At 43.6% G+C, this 16,191-nt stretch overlaps 1 protein-coding gene across 4 annotated transcripts in view; it reads left to right on the top strand.

Annotated features, from left to right (window-relative positions):
* Window positions 1-10,966, top strand: part of GPR161 (G protein-coupled receptor 161) — a 37,187-nt gene extending 26,221 nt beyond the window's left edge. For all 4 annotated transcript variants that reach the window (XM_084627306.1, XM_084627308.1, XM_084627307.1 and 1 more), the window contains exons 5-6: window positions 1,981-2,100; window positions 6,063-10,966. In XM_084627306.1, the coding sequence (XP_084483432.1) occupies window positions 1,981-2,100; window positions 6,063-6,310 (368 nt within the window). In that variant the 3' untranslated portion in view covers window positions 6,311-10,966. The remainder of the gene's footprint in view (window positions 1-1,980; window positions 2,101-6,062) is intronic.
* Window positions 10,967-16,191: the final 5,225 nt, after the last annotated feature.

Raw genomic sequence — 16,191 nt, 5'->3', positions numbered from 1 at the left:
TTCCAAGGAGTAGGGCTTTGATCTTGCACCACTGACTTCAATACCCCAGATGATCCACAAAACATTAAAAATATCCCACTCATTTAATATGGTCTATGAGGAAGGTGGCTCACTCTCTCATTACTAAGTATTTGGAGAAGGCATTTGACAGGATGGAATAGAAATATTTATATAGCACAGTTCAATTCTGGACCATCCTTCGTTTAAAAAAAATAGGTTTGCTAAATAAATCGTTGGTAAAGGTCAGTGTCTTGTCTCATGGAATTCATCATGGATGTGTGTTGTCACCTTTACTATAAATTGGTCCTGGACCCTCTGGCTATTGTGATAAGAATAAATCCAGGAATCAAATGAACTCATGTGGGTGAAGAGGGCACAAAGCCCTAGTCTGCAGAGGGTGTAATCGGACCGATGAATCATTTGGGACAAGCTACAAAGCATTGAATGGCTGTTGTAGGAAGCTTTCGATCCATCATCAGAGTACAAAAGTATCTGGGCCAAAAGTAAAGCGTCACAAGCATTCAGGGAAGCACATACTGTGCCTTTCAGCAGCAGGTGTAAGAAGCACTGACACAGCACGCTCCCCTAGTGCTCCCTGAGGCGGCCTGTCTGCTTCTATGCTAGGGAGGCAGAATGCCTCTTTGACTGTCATAGGGTATGTCTACACTGCAATTAAAAATCCGTGGCTGGCCCAGGCCAACTGGCTGTGGCTCGTGGGGCTTGGGCTAAGGGGCTCTTTAATTGCAGGGTGGACATTTGGGCTCCAGCCCAGGCTCAAGAATCCTGTGAGGTGGGACGGACCCAGAGGTCAGGCTGCAGCCCAAGCCCAAATGTCTATACCGCAGTTACACAGCCTTCAGACCGAGCCCCGTGATCCTGAGTCAGCTGGCACAGGTCAGCCCTGGATGTCTAATTGCGGTGTAGTCATACTCTTAGTGTCTGTACTCAGCCACAACTGCACTGGAGTGAGGAGACAGGCCACAATTTGGCCCTTCATGTGATAGCATGGCAGAGACATTGAGTTTAGTGTTCTGCAAACAATGACAGGTACACTTTATTTTGTACCAAAATAATATGGAGGAAACGCAGGTAGATGAAATAATGTTCATGAGATCAATACCCATAAAGTGGTAGAATGACTCAGCAGAAAAAAAAACAGGATCAGTCAGCCAAGTGTTCTCCTTAAGGAATAATGTTTGTGACAAGAAAACAAAATGAGTTAACAAAGGCAAAATAGACTGATCAGAACAATCCCCAGCTTGGCTTGCCATCCATTCTGAATATGGAATCTGATCTTGTAATAGGCATCCCCCACCGTCTGTCTCCCAAGTAGCCAGTTTGTAAGGGCTTGTCCACACTTGAAAATTAATTCAGGTAGAGTGTGAATGTAAAAGGCAATAGCTATTCCAGAAGAACTCCATGCGTGGACAGGTGCCTATTTAGCTTGATCCACTTTTGAAGAATAAGTGTGCCCATCTATGGCGTTATTCAGAAATAGTTATTTTGGAGTAAAAAGAAAAGGAGTACTTGTGGCACCTTAGAGACTAACCAACCCATTTGAGCATGAGCTGTAGCTCACGAAAGCTCATGCTCAAATGGGTTGGTTAGTCTCTAAGGTGCCACAAGTACTCCTTTTCTTTTTGCGAATACAGACTAACACAGCTGTTACTCTGAAACCTGTCCTTATTTTGGAGTAGCTGTTGTTGAATAATGCCATCTGTAGACAATCCTTCTCTTGCTCAGGAGAAGCAGGGAGTTGTCCTCAGATTAACCTCTGATTAAGATCAGGTAGTAACTTGGCCCTGTCCCTGTCTGAAAGCCCATCACTGTTGAATGCAGAATGATAATGCATCAGCACATTTTAGGCAATTTTTGAAGAGAGGCGCTCAAGGCTATAAATTCAAAAGTTCATTTCCTCTGATAATTTTAGGTTTGTCTTCTCAGGGGTCGTTATTATTTCCAACATTTTCTGCATTTCAGGGACAGATGTGATGCTGCTTGAGGATTATAGTTCAGATGGAGCTCATCACCCGCATTGCGTTTATCCCTATCGACGGAGGAGTTCGGTAACATTCGAAGACGAAGTGGAGCAAATCAAAGGTGTGTTTAGGGGGGATACTGTAATGCTGCTCACCTGGGATGACCCCACTGCACCTCCATGATGGCTGCCAAGCATAGCTGTCCCCTTCTTAAACCTTAGAACACAGAGGACAAGTATCACTCCTGGGCTCTTCATCCTTCCCCTTCTAATAGGTGCTCTGATTCCTCCCTTCTGCTGATTCCTCCACAATCTTCTTGAGAGGCCTCAACTTCTGCTCACCCCATCCTTTACTGCTGGGTCCCTCATTTTTGCCACTGCTGCCTGCTCTGACTTCCCATTAGTTACCTCATCGACCCCTGTGGACACGCTGTCCCATGCCATCTGAGCTGCTTCTCCCTGCTGTTTTCCATCCTGATGCTGCCAGTTGGTAGGTGGGTGGAAGGGGGGGAAGTGCACGTTTTCTGGAACCAGGGTGGTGAGGCTGGACTCACTTGCAGGGTACATTTTACAACTGTCTTTCTGCCATCCATCCACTTCCTTTTAAGATCTGCTCTTTCTTTTCCTCTTCTTCGGGTAGGCATGACGTGAAATCCCTGACAGATGTGTGGTTTGATATAACGGTATCTGCTCTTGCACCACACTATATCAAACTAATCTAGGGGACAATAGAGAGCTCTTCAGAACTGTATGAAATTCTTACAGGAATACTAGAAAGCTTGGGGTGTACTAGCTGTTATACCACTAAAATAAAATCCAGCAGGATCTTATTAAAGGGGAAAAGGCAAAATGCCACATTTATTGTGAATACAAAAAGACTCATAGTAAGCAGTTGGTTATAGCTATAACATTCCATTCAATTTCATATTTCTTCACACACACACACACACACACACACACACAGGTTCTGCAAGGTTGTTATCATAGTTACCAGCCTTAGAGTTGCTCATGCCACACACACACACACAGGTTCTGCAAGGTTGTTATCATAGTTACCAGCCTTAGAGTTGCTCATGCCAATCCACTGGCCAGGTGGCCTGGACATGAGGAGGGAGCAGGGCCTTGGCAGATGCTCATCTGATGCTCCTGGAAGTTGGTTTGCAGAATCAGACCCCAAAGTTCTCACTTTCTAGAGTCCATTTTTATAGGAATTTCTTCCTATGCCAGTCTGTGGGAATTGCTTCACCATGCTGTTGCTGAATCAATCAGCAGATGGCACATTCCTGATGGCTCCGTACTGCCAGATGTTATCTTGTTCTTTGGTTCTCCCATCCTTGAGGCTGTTGGGTAGATTCCAGTCTGCCCTCCGGGGGTTATTATTCCAGTCTGCCCTCTGGTTATTTCCACTTGACGCCTTTTTCAGCCGATGGACACTGGATTCTTAGGCTGACACCTCCCTGCTCATTCAGTTATTATCCACACCAAGCATCCATCCACATACATCCTCTATCTCTATTTTAATCACAATTGTTAACAAAGCGAGATGAATACAATAAAAGGGCGGGGAGTCTCTGGGTGCTGTTTCTGTTGTTACAGAGTATTGCTTTGAGTCTCTCTCTGTGTGAGTAGTTGTTGTTACAAAGAATTGCTTTGAGAACAGACTCTGTCTTAGAATGTACTAACACAATTAGCAGCTTGCAAGTTTCATGCACAGAGGGAGAGAAACAGTACCAAAAACCAAGAGACCTCTTAATTAGTAATAGCCTGGAATTTAAACTATGGGGAATCAAACTCATTTGTGATTTTAATACAGAACTTCTTTAATATGATCCAACACAGCAAGCCAAAGTGGTGCATAACATATTTCTGCTAGAGCCTGTGTTATCTTTGTTAATTAAAACCAAAGGCCTACACAAGGAGTACAGCATGTCAAACATGGGCCTGGATTCTCTGCAGAGCTAAGGCCACTTTTGTGCTGCATAAGCCTTCAACCGCCTGGAGATAGTCGGTGGAGAATTTCCCCTGTGCTGGAGAACTCATCGTTTGCAGAAAGCTGGTAAAGGCAGCCAGCTCTGCCACCCCTTATGTTCTCAGAATAAAGGGATGGAGAGGATGTCGGGGTAGAATAGAGATGGGGAGGAGGCGTGGCGGAATGGAACAGAGGTACAACCCATCCTCCATTGGTGTAAGGTCCTTGAATGACCTTACCCCAGTGATGACCTTACCCCACGCTTCCCCTGTGAAGCACTAGCATGCTCTGGGGCCAGGCATTCACACACACACACCACACACACACACCTGCAGTGCTATGACAAAGCCATTCGAGTTAACAGATAATAGCAGTTTCCAGTTCAAAATATGAGTAGCCCTTGATCTGGGGGTACACTATTTTGAATTCAGGGATAGTCATTGACCTGGATAGACAAGCTTAATAACAGGCCTTCCTTCTGTTAGGTAGTTCCAGTCTAGATCAAGGATCAGAAATGGGGCTTCCCTGCATGGGCCTCATTCATGCAGGGACAACAGCCTTTCCTGGGGTTTTATCCATTTGCATTGTCTACTCCCCATTGGATTTTTTCCCCTCTCTTCCCCACAATGACTCCACCACTTTGATGTTTTTCTGCCATCCCACTTTGATGTTTTTCTGCCGTCCCATCTTGTCTCTCCTGTCCATTACCTGTGTTCGTTTAAAGAATTTAAAGGGAAAGAATGTATTTATCTCCATTTATGCTGTTTGTTTGCTCCTTGCATTTGTCTCAGCTGGGACAGGGAAACTAGACAAATCAGTTTCATTTTTTTTCCTAGTTAGGCTCACATGTTGGTTCTCAATACTAGCAACATGTTGCTGGGACTGGCTTTAGAACACTGCAGGGTTGATTTAGTTTGAGCAGATCCTCTTGAATTTGGGCTAATAACTAGGAGGCCAATTGCAAGTGATTGAATTTACTAAACCATAAGTGAATGAGGACAGTATAAAAACAGCTACAATGCATCACACAATGTACTTGTTATTACCTTTGATTTTATTATTAGCATTAATATTTGAGACTCTACAGTACACACATACGGTAGTATATTTAGCCAAAAATAATGGAGTCTTATTAATATGAGAGCTTTTCTGAAGCATCTCCTGAAAATCATCTTAGCAAAATTCTATTCACACACTCACTCTAGAGTGAATTGGTTTGACGTTTTATTTAACAATTATCATTACTTTTCCACTATTCGCCTCATAAATATACAGGGTAGCCAAGTAGCTTTTGTGTGTTGCCTCACAGACATTTATAGCAATTCTGCAAGGCTGTCTAAATGGATTCCTGAGGTGTAGAGGGAGGCTACCAGTTTTTTGTGCAGATCAGTGAAGTGTAGAACAGGGAAGTTCTGCTATATATACAAAGTTTGGTGTTCACCAAGTTTAAAACATACCATGAGCTATGTGACTTCTTGTGTTGTCCCCCTTTTTATGTAAACAAAATGTGAAATTTTGGTCTAAACGAAATTGAGAATTCTCTTGTGTACAAAACTAATGGTTAGAGTAGAACGGCTGAGAACTGGGACTCAAGAGTTTTATTCCTGGCTCTGTCACTTATTTCTTTCCCACGATCATGTAATTCCCATAAGGCCTAATTCTGTGCCAGATGTAATAAGTGGAAGTTTTGCACTTTGGCAGGATCAGGCCAATAACCTTTTCTGTGCGTAGGTCCCAATCCAGCAAAGTATTTAGCACGTAGTCCCATGTAAACACGTGGGTAATCCATCTGACATCAGGTTAAGCATGTGCTTAAATGCTTTGCTTCATCAGTCCTTAGTTTTCCCATCTGTAATTTGGGGATAATTTCCCTAACTGACATGATGATATTGTGAAGATTAGTGTTCATAGTGTGCTTTGAGATCCTTAGACAAAAGATGCTGTGGAAGCATAAAGTACTATTAGTAGCAATAGTAATCATTTGTAGAAGACATGATCACACATTTGCAGTCCTGAAGACAAATATTTGCCCTCAAATATTTGCCTTGTGCAAATGTTTGCACAGCCATGGTATGTTATTGTTAAGTGTTCTGTCTTAATTTCTTTTTTCTTTAGAAGCTGCAAAGAATTCTGTTCTCCATGTAAAAGCTGAAGTCCATAAGTCTCTGGACAGTTATGCATCCAGTTTAGCCAAAGCTATTGAAGCTGATGTGAAAATCATCTTGTTTGGAGAAGATGCTTTACCAGGATCTTTGTTTCCTTCACGCACTGTACCAGGCGGCAATGTGGGTGCACGGCGTGGTGGCAGAGCCCAAGCTGGCCAAAGACTTCAGCTGCAAAGCATCGATGAAGGGAATATTTGACAAGAGCACTGAACTAGAAGAAACCACTAAGTATGATCCAGTATAGTAAGAATTATTTTAAAAGAAGCAGGGTATTCAGAATGGCTTAACTTCAGTGTTTTAGTCAAGAACACTTGAAAATACCTGAATACTTGTCTTTAAATACATACATCTACATTTTAGAACAGTATTTACTTACTGTTCAGGGTACTGTACATGTGTTTGTGTAATGTTTTTATCCATTATACAGCACATAAAAACACAGGATTTGCCTTACTTGTCCAAACCACTGGTCCATCAGATCAAGTATCCTTCAGTGACCAATTCCTGATATTTCATAGGAAAGCAAAACAAACAAACAAAAACCATGCAGCATTATACATGGTGTTGTAGAGATTTTTTCCTGACCCATGGGGCTATCAATGTAATCCCTAAAAGAGGAGATTTGATGGCTCTACTGACTGGGAACTTTATACACAGTGTTATTTTGGACCATGGATTTAACTAAAGCACAAAATCTGAGCCTAGTTTTCAGATTTCCAGAATCCCTTTTATCCAAATTACTGTCCTGTTCACCTTTGGTGGTGGATTATATTTTTGACTGTGCAACCATGGGAATGCTAAATATGAGGCCATATTACACATTGCTTTTGTTCCACTGGACAAATGTTTTACTACAGAGAGCAGATACATCATTCTCACATATATAATGCGTAGAGGCAGCCAAGCACTGGAAAGATGGCAGAAATAGTTTTAGAAGATGGACAGATTTTGTTTGGGGATTTTTAGTTCTCAGTGAGAATTACAATTTGCTTTCCTTGTTTTGTTTTTACTGAGAGGCATTATACAGCCACTGAGATTAAACAAGGATGAGACAGAATATAAATACTGTATTGCCACTTAATATTGACGTTATACTGGATTCATCCTTTGTATACAGAAAAGCTTTGTGAGTTGGATTTTTACGAGGGAGTATATCTTTTTGTGTTTAAGCAATAGCTACCTCACTACAAGTATTTCTTGGAGTTTAACTCATTAAATCTTAAAATAACAATATTTAGCACTTATATAGCACTTTTCATATTCCAAGCGCTGTACAAGCATGAATTACTCTTTACAGCCCCCTAGACCCAAGAGGCAGGTAGGTGGGTAAGCAGTTAATTCCCATTTTTGCTGAAGCATTAAAGCAGGGGTTCTCAGACTTTTGTACTGGTGACCCCTTTCACACAGCAAGCCTCTGAGTGCGATCCCCCATTGTACGTTAAAAACACTTTTTAATGTATTTAACACCATTACAAATGCTGGAGGCAAAGCAGGGCTTGGGGTGGAGGCTGACAGCTCGCAACCCCCCATGTAATAACCTTATGATCCCCTGAGGGATCCCAACCCCCAGTTTGAGAACCCCTGTATTAAAGTGAAGGGCCAAGTTTGCCAGAAGTCCTCACTCATTTTTTGTGACTCAGTTTTTGAGTGTCCACGTGGTAGCTGCAGATGCTCAAAACCTCTGAAAATCAGGGACAAGGCATCTCAGTTTGGGCACTTAAAACCTGAAAATTAGAGAGCTCTTGTGACAATTTGGCTGTGTGTGACTTACCCAAGGCCATAGACAGAATATCAGAAGGTAAGATCTCTGGATTTCATGAAACTCAATCCCATTCTTAAGCCAGTAGATCACACCTTTCTCTGGCCCCAGTTCATCAAAGCATTCAAGCACATGCGTAAATCCATCCCTATTCAGCAATGCACTTAAGCTCATGCCTAACTTAAGTACTTGCTTATGTCCCATTGAAGTCAATGGGATTTAAGTGTATGCTTGAAATTAAGCATGTGATTTGCAGAATAAAGATGGACTGTTGAATTGAGACCTCTACAATCCACTAAATGGGGTGTTTTGCATAGTTACAAAATATTCGGGAATGAAATAGTTAATAACAATGGATTGTGAGGAGCTGGTGACCTAAAAGTAGCCCACTGACCCCAGTCACTCATTCATTTTACTTTATTTAATTTTTCAAATGTATAAAATGTATCTTTTGACAGCTCTGGGCACATGTTCAAGAATCTATAATCCCATCGATTTCCAGGAAATGCCCTGCACCGAGGTCATTATTGCCATTGTGAGATAAATATGCAGGGAGAAAGCTAGGTCACTGGATTTCTTTTCACAGGTGATGCTGTTTTAATTGCTGTCTGTATGAACACACACATGGTATAATAGCCCATCAGATTGTTAGAAACAATTTCTTAATGTTCCATTTATTTTATAACCCAAGTTGACCAAAAATGCCATTGAAGGGAAAGAGAACAAGGAGCCTGAATTAAAGGGGCAACCATAGGATAGTTTGGATCGATTGGGTTCACTCTTATTCACCATTAGGTTGCGTTGAAGTAATTGTCAAGATTCTGGCCCAAAGGCATAAGCATAGGGGGGAAAACCCCCAAGGCGCATATGAAAGCACAAAATAGTTAGCATTACATAAAGAGCACCTTACGCACCAAGACACTGACCCAAATTCAGCCCCCTGTGAAGATCTGAGGAGTTGCACCTGCTTACACCAGGGTTGAATTTGTCTTACTGTGTTAATTTCACTAACGTATTATTAATGATATATTTACTAAATAATTTATTTACTAAACAAAACAAAACACATCTTACACCTTCCCTGTAATGCTGTTGTTGTTATCAGTGTTTTCTAGTTTGAGGTGTTAGAGAAATAACTAATTAAGAAACACACACATTTTACAAAATTGTATACAGAGTACAAGGAAATGCATTGTGAAAGTGAATGGTTTAGTTTCATTCTTCAACCTGAGTGACATGCCCCTTCTTTAATTCTTTAATTTTTGATAATCAAAGGTGTTACTAATTACATAGCAGAGGAATTTTTTTTAATCTCAACGGTGTGCCATTAAAGAAAGTCATAGTTCAAGACTAAAACAAAAGCATGGAACATATTGCAACCATGTCCTTAGTCCTCCAGTATTAGGTGTCATATTCCATCTTTTTCTGGCAATCAGAGTTAACTAATGTTGTGATTTAACCTTAGGGTTGAATAACTGCGTGCAGATGTGATTTAACCTTCGGGTTGAATACTGCGTGCAGATATGGTTGCCTCATCTCAAAAAAGATACATTGGCCTTGGAAAAGGTTCAGAAAAGGGCAACAAAACTAGGGGTATGGGAACGGCTGCTGTATGAGGAGAGATTAATAAGACTGGGACTTTTCAGCTTGGAAAAGAGATGACTAAGGGGGGATATGATAGAGGTCTACAAAATCATGACTGGTGTGGAGAAAGTAAATAAGGAAGTGTTTACTCCTTGTCATAACACAAGAACTAGGGGCCACCAAATTAAATTAATAGGCAGCAGGTTTAAAACAAACAAAAGGAAGTATTTTGAGTATTAAGAGTCAACCTGTGGAACTCCTTGCCAGAGGATGTTGTGAAGGCCAAGACTATAACAGGGTTCAGAAAAGAACTAGATAAATTCATGCACAATAGGTCCATCAATGGCTATTAGCCAGGATGGGCAGGGATTGTGTCCCTAGCCTCTGTTTGCCAGAAGCTGGGAATGGGTGATGGGACAGATCAGTTGATGATTACCTGTTCTGTTCATTCCCTCTGGGGCACTGGCATTGGCCACTGTCAGAAGACAGGATACTGGACTAGATGGACCTTTGGTCTGACTCAGTATGGCCATTCTTATGTTCTTATGATTCAATTATCCCCTCCTGCAAGAAACCCCCTTGTGAAGATAGTCAGCAATTATGGTCATGTTTGTTCCATGAGGAGGGTGCGTTTTTACCCAACCCTTGGAAGAGGCTGTGGGTCCCCCCCCCGAATTTACATGCATCCCAGGGGACCAATGGAGGGCCAGTAGCAAATGCACAGAGGCCCCCTATCTCTCTACTATCTCTGTGTGTGCCACTTCACCCTAGAAGCATGTTTCCAAACATCAGGGTCAGCTATCAAATCAAAATGCATGTAGTCCACCCTTACACAAAGTGGTATTTAATAAGGCAAATAAACCTTTTCAAAATCTCTAATGCCCCAGTATAGGAAGACACTTAAACATATGCCTTTAAGTATGGGAGTAGTCCCATTTACTTCATGGGACTACTCATGTGCTTAAGTACCTGCCTGTATCAGGGCTTTAGAAAGTCCTTACTTTGTATAAATTGCAATGTCTGACACCCTACAGATAGTTTTCCTGAGACCATGTTTTATAACCTTTTATGAAATATGTTTTCCAACTTTAAAAAAAATAAGACCCAGTCTTCTACTTTTAGTTAGAAAAGTTCCCTGTCAAGAAACTTGATTGGTTTCAATGGAGTTAATGCAGATTTACACCACTGTTAATGGGAACAGAATCTCACCCAATACATTTAAAGTTTGAGTCATTGTTTCCATATGAATATGACATTTTTCCTCCTCGTCTCATTCCTCAAATAATACAAATCAACAAGTAATGAATTAGGTGTGCCATGCTAGGTATGTGTTTTCATCCATTATTATAGATGGGCAAACTTTTTGGCCCGAGGGCCACATCTGGGAATAGAAATTATATGGCGGGCCATGAATGCTCACAAAATTGGGGTTGGGGTGCAGGAGTGGGTGAGGGCTCTGGTTGGGGGTGCGGGCTCTGCGGTGGGACCAGAAATGAGGAGTTCAGAGTGTGTGAGGGGGCTCCGGGCTGGGGCGGGGGAGTCAGGTGTGGGGGGTGGGCACTGGCTGGGGGTGCAGGCTCTGGGGTGGGGCTGAGGATGAGGGTTTTGGGGTGCAGGAGGGTGCTCCAGGCTGGGATTGAGGGGTTTGGAGGGCAGGAGGGAGATCAGGGCTGGGGCAGGGGGTTGGGGCATGGGCTGAGGCTCAGGGGTGCAGGCTCCAGGTGGCACTTACCTCAAGTGGCTCCCGGAAGCAGCGGCCATGTCCCCCTCTCCGGTTCCTAAGCGGAGCTGCGGCCAGGTGGCTCTGCACGCTGCCCCATCCTCAGGCACCTCCCCTGCAGCTCCCTTTGGTCGCAGTTCCCAGCCAATGGGAGCAGCGGGGGCTGCGCTTGGGGCGGGGGCAGTGTGCAGAGTGGAGCCCCTTGGCTGCCTCTACACATAGGAGCCGGAGCGGGGCCATGCTGCTGTTTCCAGGAGCTGCATGGAATGGCCCCGACCCTGCTCCCTGGTCGGGCGAGGCAAGCCCCAGACCCCGCTCCCCAGTAGGAGCTCAAGGGCCGGATTAAAACAGCTGGTGGGCTGAATCCGGACCGTGGGCCGTAGTTTGCCCACGCTGTTATAGACAAAGGGGAAAATTCTGTCCTTAGTTACACTGGTGTAAATCCATGGAAATTTCAGTTTACTATGAGAGCTTACTATGAGAGTAGTCCTTTAGTGTGGAACAGTACTTTATATTTGTGATAAATAGGTTAAAAAAACCAACATATGCCCCCATCATTTCAAATCAAAGGAGCTATTATGACTGGATTTACGGAAGTAAGAGGACAATCTAAAATAGCTGTAATCAGTGTTGGCCAATGCTAACCCATTTTTGTGTAATTTTTATGGTACTGTATGTTATCAGGCACAGGCTTGTGTAACTGAAATAATATTCTGACTAAAGAATACTTTTGGTACTTTTATATTCATTTTGTATTCCCCTGCTCCCCTAACTTGAAGTGTTAAAATGGATACATTAACTTTTTTGTTAATACATTGAAAAATAAAAGTGGATGTACACTGAAACTTTTTTCACCTAAAGCATAGTTTCAGCAATAACAAGAGGCAATTTCCCTGATGATAGTTTGGCTCTAGCAAAGTATCTTAAAACAAGAAACGTGGTGGAGCTGGATGGCTCAAAGGTGTGCCAGTGGTATATGGAACTTTCTACCACCATGTCATCGGTCCAAATCCAGTACATCACTGATGTCTGCGTCTGTTTTGTGATATGGGCCCTTGCAGGGGTAAACAACAACAGAGAATAACAGAGACTTGGAGGGATAACTCTCATGACTGGAGTACTGTCATGGATGGTTACAAACTATTCAGGAAGGACAGGCAGGGCAGAAAAGGTGGGGGAGTAGCCCTGTATGTAAGGGAGCAGTATGACTGCTCGGAGATCCGGTATGAAACTGCAGAAAAACCTGAGTGTCTCTGGATTAGGTTTAGAAGTGTGAGCAACAAGGGTGATGTCGTGGTGGGAGTCTGCTATAGAACACCGGACCAGGGGGATGAGGTGGATGAGGCTTTCTTCCGGCAACTCGCAGAAGCTACTAGATCGCACGCCCTGGTTCTCATGGGCGACTTTAATCATCCTGATATCTGCTGGGAGAGCACTACAGCGGTGCACAGACAATCCACGAAGTTTTTGGAAAATGTAGGGGACAATTTCCTGGTGCAAGTGCTGGAGGAGCCAACTAGGGGGAGAGCTTTTCTTGACCTGCTTCTTACAAACTGGGAAGAATTAGTAGGGGAAGCAAAAGTGGATGGGAATCTGGGAGGCAGTGACCATGAGTCGGTTGAGTTCAGGATCCTGACACAGGAAAGAAAGGTAAGCAACAGAATACGGACCCTGGACTTCAAGAAAGCAGACTTCGACTCCCTCAGGGAACTGATGGGTAGGATCACCTGGGGGAATAACATGAGGGGGAAAGGAGTCCAGGAGAGCTGGCTGTATTTCAAGGAATCCCTATTGAGGTTACAGGGACAAACCATCCCGATGTGTCATCCTGATGTGTCAAAAGAATAGTAAATGGGGCAGGCGACCAGCTTGGCTCAACGGTGAAATCCTTGCAGATCTTAAACATAAAAAAGAAGCTTACAAGAAGTGGAAGATTGGACAAATGACCAGGAAAGAATATAAAAATATTGCTCGGGCATGTAGGAATGAAGTCAAGAGGGCCAAATGGCACCTGGAGCTGCAGCTAGCAAGAGATGTTAAGAGTAACAAGAAGGGTTTCTTCAGGTATGTTGGCAACAAGAAGAAAGCCAAGGAAAGTGTGGGCCCCTTACTGAATGAGGGAGGCAACTTAGTGACAGAGGATGTGGAAAAAGCGAATGTACTCAATGCTTTTTTTGCCTCTGTCTTCACGAACAAGGTCAGCTCCCAGACTGCTGCGCTGGGCAACACAGCATGGGGAGTAGGTGGCCAGCCCTCTGTGGAGAAAGAAGTGGTTAGAGAGTATTTAGAAAAGCTGGACGTGCACAAGTCCATGGGGCCGGATGCATTGCATCCGAGAGTGCTAAAGGAGTTGGTGGATGTGATTGCAGAGCCATTGGCCATTATCTTTGAAAACTCGTGGCGATCGGGGGAAGTCCCGGTCGACTGGAAAAAGGCTAATGTAGTGCCCATCTTTAAAAAAGGGAAGAAGGAGGATCCTGGGAACTACAGGCTAGTCAGCCTCACCTCAGTCCCTGGAAAAATCATGGAGCAGGTCCTCAAGGAATCAATCCTGAAGCACTTACACGAGAGGAAAGTGATCAGGAACAGTCAGCATGGATTCACCAAGGGAAGGTCATGCCTGACTAATCTAATCACCTTCTATGATGATGGGATGAAGGGAAATCTAATCTAATCTAATCACCTTCTGGTTCTGTGGATGAAGGGAAAGCAGTGGATGTATTGTTTCTTGACTTCAGCAAAGCTTTTGACATGGTCTCCCACAATATTCTTGTCAGCAAGTTAAAGAAGTATGGGCTGGATGAATGCAATGTAAGGTGGGTAGAAAGTTGGCTAGATTGTCGGGCTCAACGGGTAGTGATCAATGGCTCCATGTCTAGTTGGCAGCCGGTTTCAAGTGGAGTGCCCCACGGGTCGGTCCTGGGGCCGGTTTTGTTCAATATCTTCATAAATGATCTGGAGGATGGTGTGGATTGCACTCTCAGCAAATTTGCAGATGATACTAAACTAGGAGGAGTGGTAGATACAGTGGCAGGTAGGGATAGGATACAGAGGGACCTAGACAAATTGGAGGATTGGGCCAAAAGAAATCTGATGAGGTTCAACAAGGATAAGTGCAGGGTCCTGCACTTAGGACGGAAGAATCCAGTGCACCGCTACAGACTAGGGACCGAATGGCTAGGCAGCAGTTCTGCGGAAAAGGACCTAGGGGTGACAGTGGACGAGAAGCTGGATATGAGTCAACAGTGTGCCCTTGTTGCCAAGAAGGCCAATGGCATTTTGGGATGTATAAGTTAGGGGCATAGCCAGCAGATCGAGGGACGTGATCGTTCCCCTCTATTCGACATTGGTGAGGACTCATCTGGAGTACTGTGTCCAGTTTTGGGCCCCACACTACAAGAAGGATGTGGAAAAATTGGAGAGAGTCCAGCGAAGGGCAACAAAAATGATTAGGGGTCTGGAACACATGACTTATGAGGAGAGGCTGAGGGAACTGGGAACTTAGTCTGTAGAAGAGAAGAATGAGGGGGGATTTGATAGCTGCTTTCAACTACCTGAGCGGTGGTTCCAAAGAGGATGGTTCTAGACTATTCTCAGTGGTAGAAGATGACAGGACAAGGAGTAATGGTCTCAAGTTGAAGTGGGGGAGGTTTAGGTTGGATATTAGGAAAAACTTTTTCACTAGGAGGGTGGTGAAACACTGGAATGTGTTACCTAGAGAGGTGGTAGAATCTCCTTCCTTAGAAGTTTTTAAGGTCAGGCTTGACAAAGCCCTGGCTGGGATGATTTAATTGGGGATCGGTCCTGCTTTGAGCAGGGGGTTGGACTAGATGACCTCCTGAGGTTCCTTCCAACCCTGATATTCTATGATTCTATGATTCTAACAGTGTTAAAAATGCCTGTGTCCTGTCTACTCAAGTGCTCTCACCATTCGTTCCTCTGGGTTGAACTTCACTGCTGTATGCAAAAATGGGAAATTTTAGGGGAAAGTCCAATGTAGACAAGGCTTCAATGAGTTTGATTTGTTGCAGTCCGTTTCTCAGTGGACAAGCCTCTACATTACATAAACTAGTATCACAATTGGCACTAAATGGTCCCCCACTTTGGGAATCTTATCATAGGGTAAGTCCACATAGCACAGTAAGCCCCAATTCAGACTCAGGTTCAAGCCCACTTTGGTCCGTGCAGAAATTAGTCTCACTCAGGCCAGTGACCACTCTGACTCTGGCCTGCAGATCCTGCTAAGGGGGTGAGTCAGATCCTGAGTCCTGCTGTAATGCAGGTCAGAGCCCAGACATTTTGCAATCTCGATGCAGCTCAGGTCTGGATCATCAGACTTGGGTCTGGAGAGATTGCCAGCATTATCTCACAATCTCCTGCGGCTGTGCTTCCAAGTCCTTCAGTTCCAAAACTTGTCACTTACTTCCCAGGAACCGCAAACAATCTTCTTGTTTAAAATATGTTGTTTTACCAGGAGGTAAAGTACAAGGTAAACAGCCCTACACACTGTCCAGGGGTTGACCTCGGTGAGTTTACCTCATGGTAAAACTAAAGTGCCTGGTTTTCACTGTTTTTTTTACCTTAGGATAGCTCACGTGTTAGCTACTCCAAGGTGAAAAAAAATACACTGAGTTGAGGCACAGTGGCAAGGAACAGTATCCAGGAAGGTCTGCTGTTGTTGCTGTTCATGCTGTACCTTATCTTTGCCAAGGCTCTCAGTCTGGCACCTCAGCAGTATGAAATTTACTTTAAAAATGGTTAATATGGTCAAAAATTATACTACATTTATTTGATCTACTCTCATCTCTTGGCCCTGTTGCCACCAGCATTCTGCTTCTGGTTACTCCTGAATCCTAATTCTAGCTGAATCTGTGAGCAGGTCTACATTACAAATTTACATCAGGTCCGTATAACTACCTTGCTCAGAGGTGTGAATTTCTCTGTGTGATTTTGGGCAAATGACTTCACTCCTGTGTTTCAATTTCTTCATTTGTAAAATGAGAATAAAAATACTTA

Source organism: Lepidochelys olivacea (genome assembly GCF_965140295.1).
Source record: "Lepidochelys olivacea isolate rLepOli2 genome assembly, chromosome: 1".
NCBI classification, from domain to species: domain Eukaryota; kingdom Metazoa; phylum Chordata; order Testudines; family Cheloniidae; genus Lepidochelys; species Lepidochelys olivacea.
The sequence above is the reverse complement of the archived record's forward strand: the minus strand, read 5'-3'. Positions and strand labels throughout refer to the sequence as shown.